Genomic DNA, 23,944 nt, shown 5'->3' on the forward strand with positions numbered 1-23,944 from the left:
GATAGATAGAACTAGGCTGCGCTCCGCCGCTTCCTGCTATTGGATCTCCTACGATAATACTCTGAGGGCGCAATATCACGATTTCATCAGGGAGTATGTATCCTTTGGACACATTACACCAGTTCCGCTGCACGATGAGAACGATCCAAAAGCATGTTCTGAAAAAATCGAGCTTTACCACGAAGGTGAAATGCAAGCACAGCCATCAAGAAAAACACTTACGTCGATAATCTGCTCGTTGGAGCCGACAGTATTTAGGACGCAATTCAGCTCCGTGAACAACTCTCCAATCTGCTACAAAAGGGAGGTTTCCGTATCCGTAAATAATGTTCGAATGCGCTCCCGGTCCTATCCATTCTTCCCTCTGAGCTGCTTGAATCACAATCGTCTGTGAGGTTTGATCCCGGTGAAATAATCAAGACCTTGGGAATACGCTAGGACCTAGAAGCAAATGTTTTTCGTTTCGATGTGTCTCTAATTGTGAACAAGCAACCTGCTACCAAGCGCATTTTTTTTATTAGCAATTGCGCAATTATTCAACACAAACATCTCATTCTCCTGTGGACTGCTTCTTCTTCTTCTTCTTGGCGTCAGCGGTGATGGCTTTGGCTTCGGACAGCATCTTCTCTCGGTCGGTCGACGGTCAATTTGATTTGAGCGAAGCAAGACAAACGGGGGGTCCTTCGCTATCGATGTCCGACCTGAGAAGCACGCCCGGTCAGAGCCAGCCGATATGTTGCCTGCACCCCTAGTTATAGATTTGCTTGAAATCAACGTTCTTTTTTAAAACAGTTATTATACTTTTTGGACAGGTGTGTGGAATTCAGAAAGTAAACGACATGAACCTTTGATGTCTTGTCTTTCGATTGAGGCGCTAATCAAGGAATTTCGTTAAAAAAAACAAACACGTCAGTAGTGTTGGATCCGTTGAATCTGTTGCATGCTCCTTGTGAGCGAGCGACGGAATCCGGATCCATTGTGCCCGGTTCGCGTTGCGCGGAAGAAAAAACGAAATGCACCGGTGAAAAACAAAAAGAAAAAAGCGCGTCAGTAGAGTTTGATACGTTGAACCTGTTGTATGTTCCTGTCGAGCGAGCAACGAAATCAGTATCGTGTCTGGTTTGGATAGTGCGGTCATTCGTGTATATGCTCACGTATTCATTTCGAATTATATATTTATCGTTTACCAAAACGAATCCTTTCCCATATCCAAACACCCAGTGTTTTCTTGTGGAAGTGCAGAGGACTCCTCGGCTTCTGTAAAGCAAGTAACACGTCAACATTTCCCAACCATTCCCAAATTGACCTGCATTCGGATGCAGCCGGCGCCGGTATTGTTTATTATAATAATGAGAGCACCAGTTTTTACACATTGAGGATGATACTGATCCCGAGTAGCGTCTGTTGGTTCCTGTGTAAGTACAGCTGTTCTTGCAATAACAGAGTAGCAACTGCGCGCGGTCAATCATGATCATGATCATGATCTTATTGTGTATGACAGAGGAAAATGAATGTCCTTCACTGTGTCGCACTTCACGAAAGAATTTAGAATAATCATACGAAAATGTACGGGGGATGACAAAAGTTGTTTTCATCAAATAACACGAAAGAGAGTGTCCTTGCTATTACTGATATCATATTTAAATTGCAAAAATTGGTCCAATTTTGACACATTTTTTCATTTAGCCGACAAAAAATGCCTGGTGGTTTTACTTCTTTACACTGGGGTTGTTTCTATCTGACACAAGAGACTGACAGATTAGATGTTTAGTAGCCAGCATCAAAATTGGCCCTTCGGCTTGAGCCTTGCAATGCTGGCTACCTGAGGGGTGTGGACTCGAACATTTTCATCAATCAATTTTAACTATTTTTTTCCACCAGTGCTAACCGTTGTTTGCTTGCTTGTCTCGCCGGAAACCATTTTTTTCAATGTGCACACTTAAAATACTTCACACAAAGCTTCTAAAGTTTGATGCAGTCAATATGCCTAATCAATCGGCTGAATAGGATAGTTACTGACCGTATATAAGTTAGAAATACATTTAACATGTTTTTTTGAAAAACTTATGCATAAATAAGACAAAATATAACTTTTTTTAAAGTTCTCAAATGTAAAACATTTTAAGCGTGACAAGGTAATGACCTCACGCTCCGAGGCATACTACATCATTTTTATGAAAATTTTAGCTTGACAGCAGCCTGGATGCTTGTTGATATTGTAGTTTGCACCCCCCAGCTGGCTACGGCAAAATATTGTTGTTTAGTATTTGCCAAAAATCCCATTTTTAGACAAATTTTACACGTGATTCGTTTCATATTTCTCATCGAGCACAGCTTCCATTCCATTCCTTAAAACTGTTGGCGGCCATTTTGAATGTGTCTGCCATCTTGAATCTGTTCAGAAAACCCGTTTCTTCGCGATTAGCTCACTGCCGGTTTTGAATTCTGCGATCACTACCGGAAAGCTGAGAAAAACATTGGGTAAGAGCAGCTACAAAAATTTGGTGAGCAATGGTATTTACTAGGGATGGGCACAAACAATCGGAGCCGTTGGAAAGATCTGGATCATTCCAAAGAACGAAAGATTTGTGGCTCTTTTTTGGCGGTTTATTTGATCTGCACGGATCAGACAAAAAGTGTTCCTAAAAATGAACAAATCGCTTCTTTTCCCCTATATTCCTCTAGGCTCTATTACCGTCAAGCTACCTTTCACCGCGCATTTAAGAAAAATCTACACTTCAAAAAATTGTATAATTTTTCTAAACAAATTCAAGCGAACTAGAATACCACTACAAAGCGTGAAATTATATCATAATTCAGGGAAAAATCTAAAATTAGTGATACATTACAAAAAAAAAACTCAAAAATTGTGTTTACAAATGTTATGATAAGGTCACCTCGTACCGTTCTATGTGACCATTCACCGTGCACACTAGTGCACCATATACCGTGCGTCTAGATTTCATCATGATTTAGTTTCGCATATTGGAAAAAAACATTGTTGGTGAAGAAATTATGTTGCTAGAAGTGCGTGCATTAATTTTCAAGAGTATTTAAATCTCAATTTACAAAAAAGCCATAGAAAGTTGAAAAGATCACTAAATTTCTTTTTTTTTTTCAATAAAATCGTTATAGGAGGTTTCATTGTATTGCCCAAATCACTTCATATTCACTCAAAAACTTAATATGAAGCAGTTAAATCATGACATAACATTATATCCAACATAACCCAACAATTTCATGCATTTTACACAAACGCACGGTAATAGGAACCATACATTAACAAGGGTCCATTCACCGTGCATTTGTGTTTCGACTGATATACAATAAAAATTTTAATTTACATAAAATCTCAATCTCCCATACAATGAAATACAAAATGATGAAATTATTAAAAATTTCATACTCTAACGTTAAAATGAAAAATGTGAATATTTGGGGTTTCTACTTAGAGTGTTATAAAATCTCATAAATAAACAGAAATCACAAGGTTTTGACTACCTAAACTAAATTTTTCAAAGGGATCATCCAAAAATGACGTCCATCATTAGGGGGAGGGGGGGTCTACGAAAGTGTGACAGTACGTGTAGAAGGTATTGGAAAAAGCGTGACAGAGGGGGGAGGGGGGGTCTAGAAATCTCAAAAAACGGTGGACGTCATATTTGAATCGTCCCAAAGTGCATTGTGACAAGAACTACTTCATTTCATTAATTTTATCTTATTTTACCAACAAAACAATAATTTGTGAAAATTGTATGAATATTCTATAGGAATCTGTATATGTGCACGGTGAATGGAGGACGCACGGTGACTGGTAACTTAACGGTATAACACTTGACACGTGCCTTGCTTTGCGCGCCACGGCACACATGCAAGCAAATTTGCTGCAGCTCTGTGCTCTCAGCTTACACAGCCAAACAATTGATTTGCTCCGCTCTTGCTTTAAGGCAGATGAGAAATAGAGAGAAAAAGTGCCCATTTGAATTGTAAAGCACATTTTGCTCCATTCTTTTGGCTCGGGTAGGAGAAACCACCGTAGTATATCGTGAGTTTCTCGAGAAGAATGTGCGGAGAATGAGAGAACGAAAGATACGAAAGGTACGTCGCATGTCGCGTAACAGGGAGTGAACCACTCTTTTTTTCCGTTCGCTCGGTTCAGATTCGGATCGGATGCGTTGACTAAAATGAGTCGTTTTGCTCATTTCTAGTGTTTACGCTATGAAATCAACAATTGAACATGATTTAGTTCTATGATTTTGACTTATAGGTATGGCTATTGCATTCCTTGCATTCAATGCAAACATAATTTTTGTACAACAAAATTTTCAATCGATGGTTCTTTCTTTGAGTCAAGTCAAGAATAGGAGCGGCCATCTTGGATTTCGACGCTATCTTGGATTAAAGCAGTTGAATAAGTGTTCACCTTGTGAGCAGTTTAGCACTCATCATGCTGAATTACGAAGCCACCGTTGAAAATACAATCAGGTTCTTTTATGCTTACCTTTTTGTATTGGCATGACTTCTACATTGAGACAAAGACTGATTCTCAGATGTTCAATTTTGTTATTATTTCACATGTTTATTGGGTAGCACAATAGAACTACAGTCAACTCTCCATAACTCGATATTGAAGGGACCATCGAGTTAGGGAGGTATCGAGTTACAGAACACAAAATCAGTGCAACTGCGATCCAAGGGACCATCGAGGTAGCCATGAAAACCAACTTTTACTATGGTTCTCTAACTCGATATCGAGATACGAAATATAGAGTAAGGGAGAGATAAACGCTTGTGGCGCTATTGTCACAAATCTGATTTTTTATTATTATTACCCTCAATTATGAGTTTTCATTGTTTGTTCAATGCCATGTTGCAGAGGATATTTTATTTTGGCTTTTAAAATTAAGTCGACTTTTAGATGCTCGGTACTCACACTGTTTGCTCGCGGAAAACTAGATGTTGGTAACACGAACATTAGTGACATTAGCATTCTTAGGTTAGTGCTTATTCTGGTAGCACTTAAGATTATACTCATTAAACTTACAAAATAAAAAAAAAATATCTCAAAAAAATTATTTTAAACTTTACATGAATATTTTTTGACAATGCTTCACATTAAAGTTTCAGATATTGTCACAAAAATTAGTACAAAATGATGAAAAAACGGTTTTACTGACGAAATTCAAGATGGTGACCTAAACAGGCTCAAGTGGAAATGTAAATTTACTTCTGAGGTTGCTTGACAACTCCACTCCTCTGACGGTAATCCTCGCTACGCCCATGTGTCGAATCCAAAGTTTCAATAGCTCTCTGTTGTTTGGATTGTCGTTACACTTAGCCGCCCCCAAAATAGGCCTTCTGGGAAAATATTGTTTCCTTGCCCCATCCCCAACCCCACCCAATCTTCAAGAAATGGGATCCAGGTGAGACACGCGGTTGGATTCTTACCTAGCAGAGGCACAGCATCGGAAGTGGCCGGCATGGTTTCCGCCACCATGTTGAGGAAGACAGTTAGTGACAGCAGGATGGTGACTCCTGAAATGAAAGAGAACGGAGACGGATGGGCGGGATGAATATCGCTTCAGAAACATTAATCAAATAGCTGAAAATGATAAATTAACAACCGCAACGCTAATGAACCCCCCTAGAACCCGGATAATAGCAGCTTCGTCCCCAAACATACGATATAGGTTGCGAAGGGAAAAGTTGTATGGGGAATCACAGTTGACTTTGGTATGACAAGCGGGCGGTGGTTTGTGGATGATTTTGGGTTTTTGGGGTAGGGTAACTGGGGGTAAAACGTGCCCTCTAAGGAAGGACGGTTTTAGCTATGAAGAACATTATTATAAGCCTTTTTCTAATCATCATCTCATAGACAAACATGTTTTCTATCAAATGGTAGAAACAGCCATCCATTTTCTTTTTTGTGGAGTGTTTAAATCAATTTTTACAAAATGCTTGCTTATCTGCATTTTTATTTTTTGCGGGGTAAAACGCGCCACCTGATCTCGGCGTTAGTCGCTCGCGCGCACGCATGCGCAATCATGCTTGCAAATACGTTGCATACATAAGGGCGTTTGATCAGATGTTATTGTTCGATTATAGTATACATGCCGATTCGAAAAATATGCATTTGTAAGGTTCAAATTGGCATGTAACTACAGCTTGGCATTACGTTTGCTGGAATTTGAATTCAAACGGCTGTTTTGGTGTTATGATATAGGTGTGGCCGTTTTGCCCCACGAGTTGATTAAACTTTAAGTCCTTCAATACGCTTTTAAAGGATAAATTCAACACATTTTTCGCATGGAATACAAACTATGGGTGTGCACAAGTCTATTCTCGGTGATAGTTTCAAAAGTTTTGTTATTTATCGGCCTGAAAAATGGCCTAGAAAATAACACAAAATTACAACGAAAACAGCGAAAAACGTTTTTTCGAGTTTTTCACGATTTTTGCCAGGAAAACACTTAAAAATATATATAGAGAAGCATTTTATTACATTTTCCATTATCTCTGGTGAAAAACAGCATCCCAAAGCACGTAGTTCGTTCAAAACAAGGGTGGCGCGTTTTACCCCAACGGCGCATTTTACACCCAGTTCCCCTACCTTAACATGGAGTAAGATTGATCAGTACATAACACAATTCTCGCGTAACTTTTCAAAACGGCCTATCTAACAATTCACACATTTCGAGTAAATCGAGCTTGAAGGTTGTGAAAATATATTTTGAAACTGTATCAAAATGAAACAATTTTTCCCCACTGTGTTGCTTGTAGAGGGAAGCAGTGTAATAGAGTTCAACGTAAGAAATGAAATTTTGTCAATTTATTTGGAAATTACACTGAAATCTATAAAAACATCAGATAGGACGTTTTGACCAAAAATATGTACATAGGATAAATCATATAGGTCGTTCTGTTTCAACAATTGTTACATTGGACATTCACTTCGGTCATTTTGTTTCAGTTATAGTAACATCGGACATTTTGATTTGAGCACACAGCAAGCATGTTTTATTTCATTTTGATCCACGTGCGTTGAACTGCTTCAACATTCAAGTTGAACTGCTCATTTTGTTGCGGTGTGATAATCGCAGGCACCAGCTGTGCTTTGTTTTGATTCATTCAATGCCACGACGTCACTTTTTCCCCTCCGTCTGTGTGTCCTATGTAACAACAGAAGGAGGGAAAACGTTGAGCTGTACATGGGACTTTTTGCTTTCTCGCTGTTTCTCTCTCAATCTTCTCCCCGTTTCAATGCTGGTTTCGCCCACACTTGTTCGTGTGTGAGTTACCCACTGCACGATGGGTGGTGACGACTGTGTTGCATTCGGCACCAGCCGTCGGCGCAAACAAGAAATAGCGGTGGGAAATGATGACGATGACGGCGCCGTCGATTGTGTTGTAGGAAACCAATGCCAAACAAATACATACTCCTTCTCCGCTCTTCGGTGAATGATTGCTCTGCAAATACCTATATGTGCGCAAGTCGCGCATGCACGTTGCTCGTGTTGCTGCCGTGCCAAAATACAGTTTTGTGTACCTCGTTCCCTTTTTGTTATTAATATTAATATTATTTGAGCGTATTCAATATTGCGAGGCAGAGCGACTCTGAAAATATCGACATTTTGTTGCGGTGTGCTAATTAGAGACACCAGCTATGCTTTGTTTTGATTCATTCAATCCCACGACGTCATTTTTTCCCCTCCGTCTATGTGTCCTATGTAACAACAGAAGGAAAGGAAACGTTGAGCTGTATGTAGGACATTTTGCTCTCTCACTGATTCTCCCTCAATTTTCCCCCGTTTTTATGACGGTTTCGCCCACATGATCATGTGTGAGTTTCCCACTGCATGACGTGGTGGTGGTGACGGCTGTGTTGCAATCAGCACCAGCCGTCGGTTGAAACAAGAAATTGCGGTGGGGAATGATGACGATGACGACGCCGTCCATCTTGTTGTAGGAACTTGAGAAAGGAGCCCACGCCTAACAACATACAGCTTCTCCTCTCTTCGGTGATTGATCGCTCTGAAAATATGTGTGAGCAAGTCGCGCATGTACGTTGCTCGCATGGGTGCCATTATGCCAGATTAATCTGGCACTGCAAGACTTTTTATCGACGAAAAGACAAAAAGACAAACTACTCATTCTGCAAGACTTTTTCAAATCCAGCAAGACTTTACCGACCGACGCTTAGTCATAACCCACATTGACATCGCAGGCTATAGAATTTTCCCATGTTCGGTTACTTGCTCTAACTATAGTTCGATGAGAGCCTGTTGTGAAAAATGAGGCAAATTGGTGCAACCATTTTTGAGTAATGAGTATTTAGGTATTTAGCTATATATGGGATGTCGATCTCTTAAAGCCAGGCTATCGACATGATGGAGACACCATCTTCTATGGTGACAGAGGGCTCGATTGGCTTGTCGGATAGATCGGGCCCGGGACATCCTGTCTACTGCAAATCGCTGCAGTTGATATAGGGCATGTCCATTGCCTGCTCAAAGCATTTCGGAATATTCTCAAAACCAAGTAGGGGGAGATCCCCCAGTACCGGACAGCACCCAATACCGGACAAAGTCGAAAAATTGCGAAATCACGGTCCAATCAAGATGGTGTATTAGAAGAAAAGGAAGCTATAATTGAGACTAATGTTTGCGTAGAATAACATATCCTTGAAATATGTACGCCTTTTTAGAAAAGTAGAAAAGTTTGAAAATCTTAAAAAAAATTACGTATCACCTTAATTTTGAGCCTATTTAGAAATTATTTTAAATATGAAAAAATACTTTGGATCACGCAAGCATGATCGAACATAATCCTAATTTGATAGTATGAATGTATTTTGTACCATAATTGAACAAAATATGGACAAATTGAAATTTTTGTTAAGCGCCTCCTGTACCCCAGTTTCGGACAGCTTGATTTGTCATATGATATCTTTGTAATTATTGCACCAGTGTCTCTAAATACATTCATTTTTCATGGATTTCGTCGATCATGACATCAAACATGCAATAAAATTAAGAAGAATAAACAATCAGAACAACATCGTAAAATGTGCTATTTTTTATCATATTTGAAAGAAGTTTTTGATGGACATCTTGCAAATTAAGAAAAACTCAAATTGTTCTTGTAAATGTTGCAAATGCATTGAATTGGCAATTATATAATATTCCTATAGTAAAAGCATTCAATGATGCTCACATTTACAGAATTCGAGGCATTTCCAGATCGTGTCCGGTATTGGGTGCCACCTTTCAGGATCGATCAATTTGGTACTAAAATACATCAACAAAATCCAATGTCAAAATTCATATTAATGTTTTCGAATTCATTTTTGTACACTATAAAAATGATAATATTTATCATAAATGGGTAACACGAGCACATAAAACCAATATTTTTCGACTTATGAATTTAGTGGCTTAAGTGTCCGGTACTGGGGGATCTCCCCCTAATCAATGATCAATATCGACGCAGATTCCACAAATAAACGAGTTTTTTTAGAGCTGGTGAAATTATGGTACAAAACTATCGAAAAACCAAATAAATCATGGCGATTCAAATATTGGTTTCTGGTGGAAAAAGATACTGCCACTAAAAGGGTTGACCTGTATCCAGATCATTTCTACTAGAGAGTAGTTCAATGTGCTTTAATAGAGGTGAGGATATGATTTTGTATAATACACAACTGTTTGATTGTATTAGTGAATCGAGCATGCTTTCACACAGCAACCCATTGCAATGTGACTATGTGTGACGTCATACAGTTCGTTATCGAATGGTTTCTGGGGCTTCGTTGCTAGTCACCCTTCCGTTACCAAGGCTGTTCGAGAGTTGTTACTCAAACAAAAACATGAAAATAATCAGCACGGGAAAATGGCACTGGAGGTAATTCATGTAATTTAGTTCTAACTTTTGTTTTATTTTAGAATGAAATCTACAATCAGACAGATAGAACCATGGAAGGCACCGTAATATTTGAACCCTTGAAATGCTGGTAGTTGGATGTAATGGTAATGGATGTGCATGAGTATACGAACATTTTGCGTATGATAATGCGTTCCTGAATGCAGTGCTGTAATTCAATATGGTCAGTAAAAGAAGTGAAATCCTTGAATTTATTGCCAAGAAACATTATTCCTGGCATCTACTTAAATGAGTTTTACGTCTAGGTGTTAGTGGTAGATTTTATCTGATCTGATCTTTTACCATGATATGGAGCGTTTTGCTCATATCATATAATTGAAACGGTATGACGTCACCAATCTTCCCCTCAATCTTTATTTTAATTTTACGCTGTACTAATACAAGCACACAGCGACTTTCTCCTCACCTCCTCTATATCACATTGAGAGTAGTTCTCATTGATGAAGTTCATACAGATTTTTGAAAACAGGTATTTGGTGTCGTGTCCGCTCTGAGCAGTACAAGAACACACATCCGATCTCAAGCAAATCCGTTTCAAAACTGACTCATCAGAAGCTGATTCCAGTGCAGTGAGCTATTCGCACTGAGCTTTCTTACACACTGAACAAAATATTATGACTCTCATTACAAATCAACTATTTCATTTTTCTACGCACTCCAATAATAATCACCCATATGACTTATAATTTATCCATTTATAGATATTCCCTACATATGGCATTGCTTAATTTTCTCATGGATTCATCGTTTTGCCTATAATGTATTTCAATAATATGAATATTAAATGTCAAGATCTAAATTAAACATAAGGAACTTATTAGATAAATAGCATAGATAAAATACTAGAATGTTTTCCATGCTTTTGAAAAAGGACAAGCAGTGATGCAGATGATCTATATAAATAAAACTGGAATGGTGTTTGTATGTCACGAAATGGCTTACGAACGGGTCAACGGATTTGAATGACTCTTTCTCTGTTTTGTTCGTCAAGGGTTCCGACGTGTTGTGTGTATAAAAATCCCAGGATATTCACCGGGAAAGTTGAAAAAAACGAGCGCGAATGAAACTGTCATTTTATATGGGATGATCAAAAGCGTTTTTCAACAGCCTACTTGATGGCAAGACGAAGTTTGCCGGGACCACTAGTTTTAAATAAATTTGTCTATGTTATATATCCTTTTGTTACAGTAAAATTTTGACCTATAAGCATACCTGCACAATAGTGTCTGCAAGATTTTGCAAGACTTTTTATTTTGAACTCGCCAGACATTTTCCAAAACTTACTGGCAACCCTGGTTGCTCGTGTTGTTGCCGGGAAGCATATTTATACGCTTGATCGATCATGCATCTGAATCAGATTGATACAATGACATCATGATGCTCAATCTTGTGCTCAATATCATTCCCCTATATGCATGCAATGTGCTAATAATATGAAAAGAGAAGTTGCAGCTGATCCAATCCATCGAAACGGTAAAACATGGTTTGACAAAAAGACCAAAATACCGTTTTGTGTAACTCATTCTCTTTTTGTCACTTGAGCGTTTTCAATTTGGGAGGCAGTGCGACTCTGAAAATATCGACTGAAATGATTGAGAAGCAGTTATTATGACATTCTATACATCTAAGTAGTGTCTCAGACACGCTTCTACAAATAATTCTACCTTTTAAACTCCATTTCAAAGCTTTATTCAGGAATGTCCAATGTAACATTAGAATCATGTTTATTCATAAATGTTACATAGGACATGTGGTTGGTTCTCTGATCAAAGGTCCAATGTAACAATTGATTCTAAGCGATGCAGTTTTGAACATTGGTCATTTTGTTAAGCTTTTAATAGATTAATTTATTGTTAATATATCACAACGAGTGTTCTAGTGTGCTGCTAAGTGGTGCAACGCAAATGATTTGCAATGATAATCTCGATTTGTTTACATTTGTTACTTAGGACGTTTTGAAAAGTTACGCGAGAATTTCATTACTTACAAATATCAATGTAAATTGTTGCTCATGAGCGGTTCCACGCCAAATCGGTAAACGATGAAACTCGACTACCTTGGATTCAAATGGAATTTTGCACATAGTTTCGATATAATAGAATAAGTTTTTTCCACTGGTGGAGAGACCATTTAAAATCAAGAGTAACTTCTGATAAGGGCGTAAGTATTTTAAGCACCACCATTTAAAAAAAAATGTACCTCGGAAACCGTTTGTTATAGAGAAATAGTGTCTGAGGAGGAATGGTAGACAATCAAATAGGCTTTGTAAAAAAAAATACTTTTATTTTCATGGAAAAATCGAAATTAAACCTTAAAACACAAATTGCAAAAAATAGGTATCTTCGATTTTTTTCAAATTTTTTCTGTAAGATTCCAATGTAAAACCAGATGTTTTAAGCACAGTTTCAACATGGTGCAATCTAAAATAAAAAAGTTTTTCTAAGAGCAACTTTTGGTGCATTTCTGAAAATTCAATTTCTGGCCGTAGGAAAGACGTTTTGATGCTGTAATATGATTCTTCATCCAAAAACAATTCAAAATGCTAATAACAATGATCTTCCTAAAACTAACCGTTTTCTAGATATTTAGGATTCAATTATATTAATATCATAAACTTAAGAAAATACGCCCGTTTCATAAGTTACTACAGATGCTCCACCAACAATGTTACGTTTATCTCTTTCCACATTAATATCCCATTTTTGAAGGGCAGTTTCAACATGGTGCAATTTAAAATATTTTTTTTTTCTAAGGGCAACTTTTGGTGTATTTCTGAAAATTCAATTTCTGGTTATAGAAAAGGCGTTTTGATGCTGCAATATGATTTTTTATCCAAAAACAATTCAAAATTCTAATATCAATGATCTTCCTATAAGTAACCGCTTCAAGATATTTGGGATTGAATTATATTAATATCATAAAACTTAAGAAAATACGCCCGTTTCTTGCATTATTCCAGATGCTCCATCAACAATGTTACGTTAATCTCTTCCCACATTAATATCCCATCTACTTTTTCTTTGACATTTAGACGGTTGGATGAACTGTTCGAAAGATACAGGATGATTGTTGGAATATTGTTGAGAATTAATATAAGTATTACCACAGACAAACAGACGAAACACTGGATAAATTTCCATCGCCCACGAATTTAACGATCAGTTCAAAATACAACAGTTGTCAAGTTCACAACCAGAGGCGCGCGCGTTGCTTTCCTTCGTTCCTTTGACATTTCACACTACCACCACCTGTTGGACATGTGGCACAAAAAGTTATTTCGTTCAATAAGCTCACTAGATGGTGGTAGTATTTGTGGTCGAGAGAATTTTGTGAAAAATGTTCTAGGTGTTACTTCTGTTTGTTTGTGGTATTACGATGGAAGATGATAATACAGACAAACAGACGTAACACTTAGAACAAATCTCGATCCAAAATCATAGTCACTAGGACAGGGACGCCCAATGCTAAAATTAGTGTATTTGGCCGACGGGCCAACAGATGGCGGTAGTGTGTAAACGTCAAACGCGAACAAAAATGATGCGAGCGCTGCAGGTGGCGGATTGGCCACCTACCATATTTTTGAATCGAACGTTAAAAAGGTTGTCGATATACAATGATGAGAGTGTGACGTCTGTTTGTCTGTGATGATAATATGAATGATGTTAAGGAGCATAAGAAGGAAAAACGCCTTTAAACTTCTATTGGTTATCTTTCGAACAGTTCATCCAACCGTCTAAATGTCAAAGAAAAAGTAGATGGGATATTAATGTGGGAAGAGATTAACGTATTGTTGATGGAGCATCTGGAATAATGTAAGAAACGGGCGTATTTTCTTAAGTTTCATGATATTAATATAATTCAATCCCAAATATCTTGAAGCGGTTACTTATAGGAAGATCATTGATATTAGAATTTTGAATTGTTTTTGGATAAAGAATCATATTGCAGCATCAAAACGCCTTTTCTATAACCAGAAATTGAATTTTCAGAAATACACCAAAAGTTGCTCTTAGAATTTTTTTTTAAATTAGATTGCACCATGTTGAAACTGTGCTTAAAACATCTGGTTTTACATTGAAATTTTACAGAAAAAATTTGAAAAAAATCGAAGATACCTATTTTTTGCAATTTGTGTGTTAAGATTTAATTTCGATTTTTTCATGAAAATAAAAGTATTTTTTTTTTCAGTGTATATTTTTTTTACAAAGTCTATTTGATTGTCTACCATCCCTCCTCAGACACTTTTTCTCTATAACAAACGGTTTCCGAGGTACAATTTTTTTTAAATGGTGATGCTAAAAATACTTACGCCCTTATCAGAAGTTACTCTTGATTTTAAATGGTCTCTCCATCAGTGGAAAAAACTTATTCTAACTATGTGCAAAATTCCATTTGAATCCAAGGTAGTCGAGTTTCATCGTTTACCGATTTGGCGTGGAACCGCTCTTCTAGTAAAATTTCTGTCCCTGATTTTAATTTTTTAACTGAACAATTGAATCAAATAATTGATGCAAGGTTCAAATGGCACAATTGCTGAAGCAGTCCAAGTTGGTGAAAAATTTACTAATAAAATTGTTATCGGACTACGTTTCTCTATCGGATCCAAATAATTGTTTGAATATTTTGAATTGGAATGCTCGTTCTCTGATTGGTAAAGAGGAGGAGCTGATTAATTTTCTAACAGATAATAACATCAATTTAGCAGTTGTCACTGAATTTTCTTTGAAATCTGGATCAAAACTCAAAAGAGATATAAAAGTTTTGTGTTTGTAGTAATGTTGGACTTGATGGAGCATGTGGTGTAGTTGTTATCATCATTAAAAGGCGTATAAAATATCAAATTTTTTCGTCGACCGTGAAACAAATGTTTTTGAAACTTTGATTGTTGCTTGTCAAAAAAACTTTTGTATTAAAAATTCACTGAATGCTGAAGACGCTGAAATCACTTTTGGTAGAGAATATTTACCTGAGCCTAAAGGTAAACCATTGCATTTACTTCCCTACATTTAGTTTGTTTGAATTAATAACTTAATAAAAATCAGATGCGACTAACTGTGAGGGAACAATACTACTCGACATTACGGTATCGTATTTACCCAGCAATGTTGCCAGATTGAATGCTGCAACATATATTTCAGAGTTCTAATCAAATTAAATGTTGAAATTCCTGCGTTTACTCATTCAAGCATGACGTGCAAACATATTCCACTGGCTTTATGGAACGGCATCCCTGTGGTGGTCTGCCAACCAGACGGTGTTGAGTTGAAAATACACTAATTAAGGAAATTAAACCGAAATTAATTATGGTTGGGTTTCCCATTGCCGACAAAAAAAAATTGGATCAGGGTGCGTGTTCGCGTTCTGTTTTTTCCGCCTTTTCGGGTTAAAATTAGTGTGTTTCAGAAGAATCTAAGTAGCCTACTGGATTGTTTGCCCTGCAATCGACCTTATTTGTGTACATCCAATGTCAGAAAACTGTCGCAGTAGGCCGGTAACGGTTACGGGTCACTGCTACTGTCTCGACCGGCTTACTAGATTTGCAATCCATTTTTTGTTGTTTCAGCTCAATTTTCAGTTTACGACGAAATCCATCAAAACAACAGAAACACCAATCGGTGTTTTTGTTGTTGTTCTTGCTGGTAAATGAAGCACAATTTTACGACGGTTCGTTACAGTTGGTTAACGGAACGGAGTTCTTGTTCTGCGTCCGTCGTATGCCCTGCCCCGGATGTGAGACCCGGCATTCTATTTAACCTTCGTGGAGGAGATGTATAACAAAGGCAGACAGACAAATAGACGTAATTTTAAGAACAAATTCCTTCAGAATGCATCGCCCAGTTCACACTACCACCATCTGGTGAGTATGTTGCATAAAACAGTTTGCATTTGGCCTGCAAATCAAAATCGAACTTCAATTGAAAAAATTGCCTTGAAATTCCAACTTTTTTGACACTTCAGATTACCGTTGACGTTCGCTTGGTTGACAAATTTTCACTGTGTGGTTTTGGGTTTTGTCACAAGGGTTGTTCTTATCTGACATTTTGGGAGGTACACGGAAAACATAATTCGCTCAAAATTTGAGTTTAACATTTGAAAACTGACGCAAGTTTGAATGGGATGAATATTTCGTCAGTATTGAGTCTGCTTGTTTGTGACAAAGGGGTGAAGCCGGTTTTTCGTACCTAGTTGTTGTTTTTCCGGGTGTTTGTTCCCTTGTAAGAACAGTCCGGATTTGGGGAAGGGATGGTGACTTGAGGCTAATGGAATCTTCCACCAGAACCGCCCATGATGAGGATGCGGTCGTAAAAAAGAGGTTTCATGCGAATACACCAGGGAGGATGTTTAATGGCGGTAAACTTCAAATTATACATTCTAGGAAACACACGCAGTGGGAACAATTGCTACTGTTGTAGCAAGCTCCGTTCACAACGATCAGTCATTTTAAGTTGAACGGAGTTGTTTACGTCCTTTTTTCGAAAACACTTTTCAAGCGTTTGTTAGACGCCAATTAGGAGGTGTATGCTCGTGAGCGAAATCGAAATCGAATCGAAATCGAATCGAAATCGAATCGAAATCGAATCGAAAATCGAATCGAAATCGAATCGAAATCGAATCGAAATCGAATCGAAATCGATCGACTCGAATCGAAATCGAATCGAAATCGAATCGAAATCGAATCGAACCGAATCGAAAATCGAAATCGAACGAATCGAATCGAAATCGAATCATCGAAATCGAATCGAAATCGAATCGAAATCGAATCGAAAATCGAATCGAAATCGAATCGAAATCGAATCGAAATCGAATCGAAATCGAATCGAAATCGATCGAAATCGAATCGAAATCGAATCGAAATCGAATCGAAATCGAATCGAAATCGAATCGAAATCGAATCGAAATCGAATCGAAATCGAATCGAAATCGAATCGAAATCGAATCGAAATCGAATCGAAATCGAATCGAAATCGAATCGAAATCGAATCGAAATCGAATCGAAATCGAATCGAATCGAAATCGAATCGAAATCGAATCGAAATCGAATCGAAATCGAATCGAAATCGAATCGAAATCGAATCGAAATCGAATCGAAATCGAATCGAAATCGAATCGAATCGAATCGAAATCGAATCGAAATCGAATCGAAATCGAATCGAAATCGAATCGAATCGAATCGAATCGAAATCGAATCGAAATCGAATCGAAATCGAATCGAAATCGAATCGAAATCGAATCGAAATCGAATCGAAATCGAAATCGAATCGAAATGAAATCGAATCGAAATCGAATCGAAATCGAATCGAAATCGAATCGAAATCGAATCGAAATCGAATCGAAATCGAATCGAAATCGAATCGAAATCGAATCGAAATCGAATCGAAATCGAATCGAAATCGAATCGAAATCGAATCGAAATCGAATCGAAATCGAATCGAAATCGAATCGAAATCGAATCGAAATCGAATCGAAATCGAATCGAAATCGAATCGAAATCGAATCGAAATCGATCGAAATCGAATCGAAATCGAATCGAAATCGAATCGAAATCGAATCGAAATCGAATCGAAATCGAATCGAAATCGAATCGAAATCGAATCGAAATCGAATCGAAATCGAATCGAAATCGAATCGAAATCGAATCGAAATCGAATCGAAATCGAATCGAAATCGAATCGAAATCGAATCGAAATCGAATCGAAATCGAATCGAAATCGAATCGAAATCGAATCGAAATCGAATCGAAATCGAATCGAAATCGAATCGAAATCGAATCGAAATCGAATCGAAATCGAATCGAAATCGAATCGAAATCGAATCGAAATCGAATCGAAATCGAATCGAAATCGAATCGAAATCGAATCGAAATCGAATCGAAATCGAATCGAAATCGAATCGAAATCGAATCGAAATCGAATCGAAATCGAATCGAAATCGAATCGAAATCGAATCGAAATCGAATCGAAATCGAATCGAAATCGAATCGAAATCGAATCGAAATCGAATCGAAATCGAATCGAAATCGAATCGAAATCGAATCGAAATCGAATCGAAATCGAATCGAAATCGAATCGAAATCGAATCGAAATCGAATCGAAATCGAATCGAAATCGAATCGAAATCGAATCGAAATCGAATCGAAATCGAATCGAAATCGAATCGAAATCGAATCGAAATCGAATCGAAATCGAATCGAAATCGAATCGAAATCGAATCGAAATCGAATCGAAATCGAATCGAAATCGAATCGAAATCGAATCGAAATCGAATCGAAATCGAATCGAAATCGAATCGAAATCGAATCGAAATCGAATCGAAATCGAATCGAAATCGAATCGAAATCGAATCGAAATCGAATCGAAATCGAATCGAAATCGAATCGAAATCGAATCGAAATCGAATCGAAATCGAATCGAAATCGAATCGAAATCGAATCGAAATCGAATCGAAATCGAATCGAAATCGAATCGAAATCGAATCGAAATCGAATCGAAATCGAATCGAAATCGAATCGAAATCGAATCGAAATCGAATCGAAATCGAATCGAAATCGAATCGAAATCGAATCGAAATCGAATCGAAATCGAATCGAAATCGAATCGAAATCGAATCGAAATCGAATCGAAATCGAATCGAAATCGAATCGAAATCGAATCGAATCGATCGAAATCGAATCGAAATCGAATCGAAATCGAATCGAAATCGAATCGAAATCGAATCGAAATCGAATCGAAATCGAATCGAAATCGAATCGAAATCGAATCGAAATCGAATCGAAATCGAATCGAAATCGAATCGAAATCGAATCGAAATCGAATCGAAATCGAATCGAAATCGAATCGAAATCGAATCGAAATCGAATCGAAATCGAATCGAAATCGAATCGAAATCGAATCGAAATCGAATCGAAATCGAATCGAAATCGAATCGAAATCGAATCGAAATCGAATCGAAATCGAATCGAAATCGAATCGAAATCGAATCGAAATCGAATCGAAATCGAATCGAAATCGAATCGAAATCGAATCGAAATCGAATCGAAATCGAATCGAAATCGAATCGAAATCGAATCGAAATCGAATCGAAATCGAATCGAAATCGAATCGAAATCGAATCGAAATCGAATCGAAATCGAATCGAAATCGAATCGAATCGAATCGAATCGAATCGAAATCGAATCGAAATCGAATCGAATCGAATCGAAATCGAATCGAAATCGAATCGAAATCGAATCGAAATCGAATCGAAATCGAATCGAAATCGAATCGAAATCGAATCGAAATCGAATCGAAATCGAATCGAAATCGAATCGAAATCGAATCGAAATCGAATCGAAATCGAATCGAAATCGAATCGAAATCGAATCGAAATCGAATCGAAATCGAATCGAAATCGAATCGAAATCGAATCGAAATCGAATCGAAATCGAATCGAAATCGAATCGAAATCGAATCGAAATCGAATCGAAATCGAATCGAAATCGAATCGAAATCGAATCGAAATCGAATCGAAATCGAATCGAAATCGAATCGAAATCGAATCGAAATCGAATCGAAATCGAATCGAAATCGAATCGAAATCGAATCGAAATCGAATCGAAATCGAATCGAAATCGAATCGAAATCGAATCGAAATCGAATCGAAATCGAATCGAAATCGAATCGAAATCGAATCGAAATCGAATCGAAATCGAATCGAAATCGAATCGAAATCGAATCGAAATCGAATCGAAATCGAATCGAAATCGAATCGAAATCGAATCGAAATCGAATCGAATCGAAATCGAATCGAAATCGAATCGAAATCGAATCGAAATCGAATCGAAATCGAATCGAAATCGAATCGAAATCGAATCGAATCGAAATCGAATCGAAATCGAATCGAAATCGAATCGAAATCGAATCGAAATCGAATCGAAATCGAATCGAAATCGAATCGAAATCGAATCGAAATCGAATCGAAATCGAATCGAAATCGAATCGAAATCGAATCGAATCGAATCGAAATCGAAATCGAATCGAAATCGAATCGAAATCGAATCGAAATCGAATCGAAATCGAATCGAAATCGAATCGAAATCGAATCGAAATCGAATCGAAATCGAATCGAAATCGAATCGAAATCGAATCGAAATCGAATCGAAATCGAATCGAATCGAATCGAAATCGAATCGAAATCGAATCGAAATCGAATCGAAATCGAATCGAAATCGAATCGAAATCGAATCGAATCGAATCGAAATCGAATCGAAATCGAAATCGAATCGAAATCGAATCGAAATCAAATCGAAATCGAATCGAAATCAAATCGAAATCAAATCGAAATCGAATCGAAATCGAAGTTGACACTTAATGACCAGTCTACTGAAGGCTGCCAAATATTATGAAATAGAATCGAAACAAACTTGTTATATGTCGTTCAAAGTTACAAAGTGGTTTTAGCTTGATTTATTCCAACTCAAAATGGTATTTATGGATAACCCAATCTACTGGGATGTTGTATGGAATGCTTTCAGCTGAACAAATGTGAAATATGTTGCTACAAATAATAAGCATTTCGAGGAAAAAAAATCCACTCAAGAATGCACTCATGCACTTCTTCCTTCGGGCGCAGAAGCCACACATCGACGGAAGATAAACTGCTGCAAGTTAGTTTCCCACATAAGACAAACAAACTCGGGCAGCTTCTCCACACTTCCGTTTATAAACATTGACTTGGAGCATGCAAACATCTGCGCATTCATCTTCGTATTATATGAGGCCATGGTTCTGGTACATATCTGTATCTGTATCGGTCCTCCGACGTGTAACGATTTATATCGAGCATTGTTTGCCGAACGTGTTCGCACACAAATTGAGTAGTTTGCAGATGATATAACCTCTCGCCTGTAGCCAACTTCAAGTTTGAGAAAGCTCACTTGCTTTCTTGTGGGAAGTGCCAATGAGGATGTGTTGTAAGGCAGTAGGGGTCCAAATCCAGCGAGGAAACACGAGTACGTGTAATGTAAGCTGACATAAACAACTTCCCTCGTAGAAGCTAAGAAGAAAGAAGGGTGGTTACATACTAACAAATGGTAGTACATTGCTTGAGCTTCGATAGTTTGACTTGCCAGAAGATTATCTCCTTCCTTTTGTAAGGCAATCTGTTCAATGATGAATATTTGGCAACATTTTACGCGATTGATTTCTGCTCTCGGTAGCAACAGTATGAAGCAATCATGTAAGCAAGTCTGCCAGAAGCAAAACGCTCCAGTTTTCCTATAAAAATCATTATGCCAACATCATTTGCTCATTCGTTAGCACTGCAGTCTGAATTCTAATCCTCCGAGATTTTTGCTGCATTGAACGAGAAAGAACTATCCAAAAACTAAAACAAGCAAGTTAATTGCAAAAATCTAGAGCGCATTGGCTAACGAGAACGAACCGAAATGAAATTCTGTTGCCTCTATCTAGCAGGCGAGAGCTGCATCGTCTTCCAAGAAAACTTCTCTTGAATCAAGAAAGCAAGAACAAATTGCATTCCCATTCCACCATCTTGGGATGGAAAGGGCCCCAACTGCAGCCAAAAAGTTGCCATTTGTTTATTTATTCAGCGAGAAGGATTCATTTTAATTTTTGGAACTGTTTCAAACAATAGGATGATGTATGGGCCCATACACCGAGGCCGAGACCGTACTTTGCCTACATTTGGGGGTTTTAGGGGTCACACAGCAAACCACACCAGTTCGCCAAGTATTTCGGGGGAGTTTCGCCCCTCTTCAACCCCCCCGAGTCCAGAAAACCAGAACAATAGATCACGAACGAAATGGAAGATCTTCGTGCTCTTACCACAGCCAAACAGAGGAGAGCTAAACTATGAATAATGGTGACACAGTGGTCGTAAATTTGGACCTAAGCGGCGAGCCTTTGCAGGGCTTTCACAGTACAATGACGGCCGGAAGAATCGAATTGGGAGCTGGCACACAGGGCTTTGTTTTGCTTAATTGCTTGACCTTTAGGCTTTTGAAATCGGGAAAGCTCGCTGGAGCTGTTGGAAGTGTCATCTGTTCTGTCGAGCGTAATGGAACGAGACAATATTGTTCGGGAGAGTGTCGTTTTGGGTGCAATGCTGGAGCATTGGGAATATTAAGTTTGTTTGTTACAGTAATGGAAACGAAAGAATTGCATAAGCCCGATATTTTCCAATGATTTATTTATATGCCCGACGTTTGATTTCGAGTTTGAAGCTTATAGTTTTAAAGACATATAAAAAGCTAATGTCTAGTTTCTACAGTGAAACCTCCATGAGTCGATATTGAAGGGACCATCGACTCATGGAAATATCGAGTCATGGAACAGCAAGCCTTTGGAAAGCTGTTTGAAGGGACCATCATAGTAACCATGAAATTTTGCTTCCAGTATGGTTCCATGAGTCGATATCGAGTCATGGAACATCGACTCATGGAGGGATCACTGTATTTTGCTTCAGAATATTTGGCAGCCTTCAGTAGGCTGATCATTTAGTGGGACTACGACTTTGATTTGATTCGATTTCGATTGAGATTAAGATTAAGATCAAGATTAAAATTCAGATTCAGATTTAGATTCAGATTCAGATTCAGATTCAGATTCAGATTCAGATTCAGATTCAGATTCAGATTCAGATTCAGATTCAGATTCAGATTCAGATTCAGATTCAGATTCAGATTCAGATTCAGATTCAGATTCAGATTCAGATTCAGATTCAGATTCAGATTCAGATTCAGATTCAGATTCAGATTCAGATTCAGATTCAGATTCAGATTCAGATCCAGATCCAGATCCAGATCCAGATCCAGATCCAGATCCAGATCCAGATCCAGATCCAGATCCAGATCCAGATCCAGATCCAGATCCAGATCCAGATCCAGATCCAGATCCAGATCCAGATCCAGATCCAGATCCAGATCCAGATCCAGATTCAGATTCAGATTCAGATTCAGATTCAGATTCAGATTCAGATTCAGATTCAGATTCAGATTCAGATTCAGATTCAGATTCAGATTCAGATTCAGATTCAGATTCAGATTCAGATTCAGATTCAGATTCAGATTCAGATTCAGATTCAGATTCAGATTCAGATTCAGATTCAGATTCAGATTCAGATTCAGATTCAGATTCAGATTCAGATTCAGATTCAGATTCAGATTCAGATTCAGATTCAGATTCAGATTCAGATTCAGATTCAGATTCAGATTCAGATTCAGATTCAGATTCAGATTCAGATTCAGATTCAGATTCAGATTCAGATTCAGATTCAGATTCAACTTATTGGATAACCGTCATCGAATTTTGTACTTGTATATCTACAGATTATTCCTGTTTGAACCTCCGAGAAAACAGTGTTTGCAGTTAACCCTCCGTTTTTAGCGACCTTGTGTCACAATTACACAATCAATTACAAGGTCGTATAAATCACCTGAGGAAAATTCTAATCGTACTGTACAGCATGGGGATCCCATCACATGAATTATTCTGATACTGATGGGTAACATGGAGCCTTTACTCCTTGCAGCATTAATGCAGTCTTTTCACAAGAGTTTCTATTTCGACTTTTTTAGTTTTGCTGGAATTTATCCGGCAAAGCTTAATGATGCAGTTCGTTGAATTCTTTTCACATTTCCCAAAACCCGAAACGTCTCAAAAATTTCCTTCATGAAAGCCATTCAGGTATAAGCAAAGAATAATCCCATTTAGATCTGCAACCTGCTGATGCAAACATTTCTCTTCCTCCCAACTGTCGGACCGTCCGAATTTACAACCTGCGCATTTTTCCCGGTTCGGTTCCCATTTCGGGGACACACATTAGTTCCGACATGCACCACCCCAAACAAGAGCACGGGAAAAATAACTGTTACAGCAGAACCGTCCATCCAGCGGAAATAATTGAACTTTGGCTATGCGCAGGCAGGGTAAACCAGTTTTTCATTGCAACGAAATAGAGAATGAATAAAAAAAAACGGATCTGCTGCATTTGCATCGAAGAAAATAAA

The 23,944-nt window shown here is 37.9% G+C and overlaps 1 protein-coding gene across 1 annotated transcript in view; it reads right to left on the reverse strand.

The window, feature by feature from the left end:
- The window catches only part of LOC5569480 (neuronal acetylcholine receptor subunit alpha-7), a 716,979-nt gene that overhangs the window by 47,466 nt on the left and 645,569 nt on the right, over nucleotides 1-23,944 (reverse strand). Inside the window, exon 8 of the mRNA XM_021846964.1 lies at nucleotides 5,449-5,535. Within this exon, the coding sequence (XP_021702656.1) occupies nucleotides 5,449-5,535 (87 nt within the window). The remainder of the gene's footprint in view (nucleotides 1-5,448; nucleotides 5,536-23,944) is intronic.

This window comes from Aedes aegypti, chromosome 1 (assembly GCF_002204515.2).
Source record: "Aedes aegypti strain LVP_AGWG chromosome 1, AaegL5.0 Primary Assembly, whole genome shotgun sequence".
Lineage (NCBI taxonomy): Eukaryota > Metazoa > Arthropoda > Insecta > Diptera > Culicidae > Aedes > Aedes aegypti.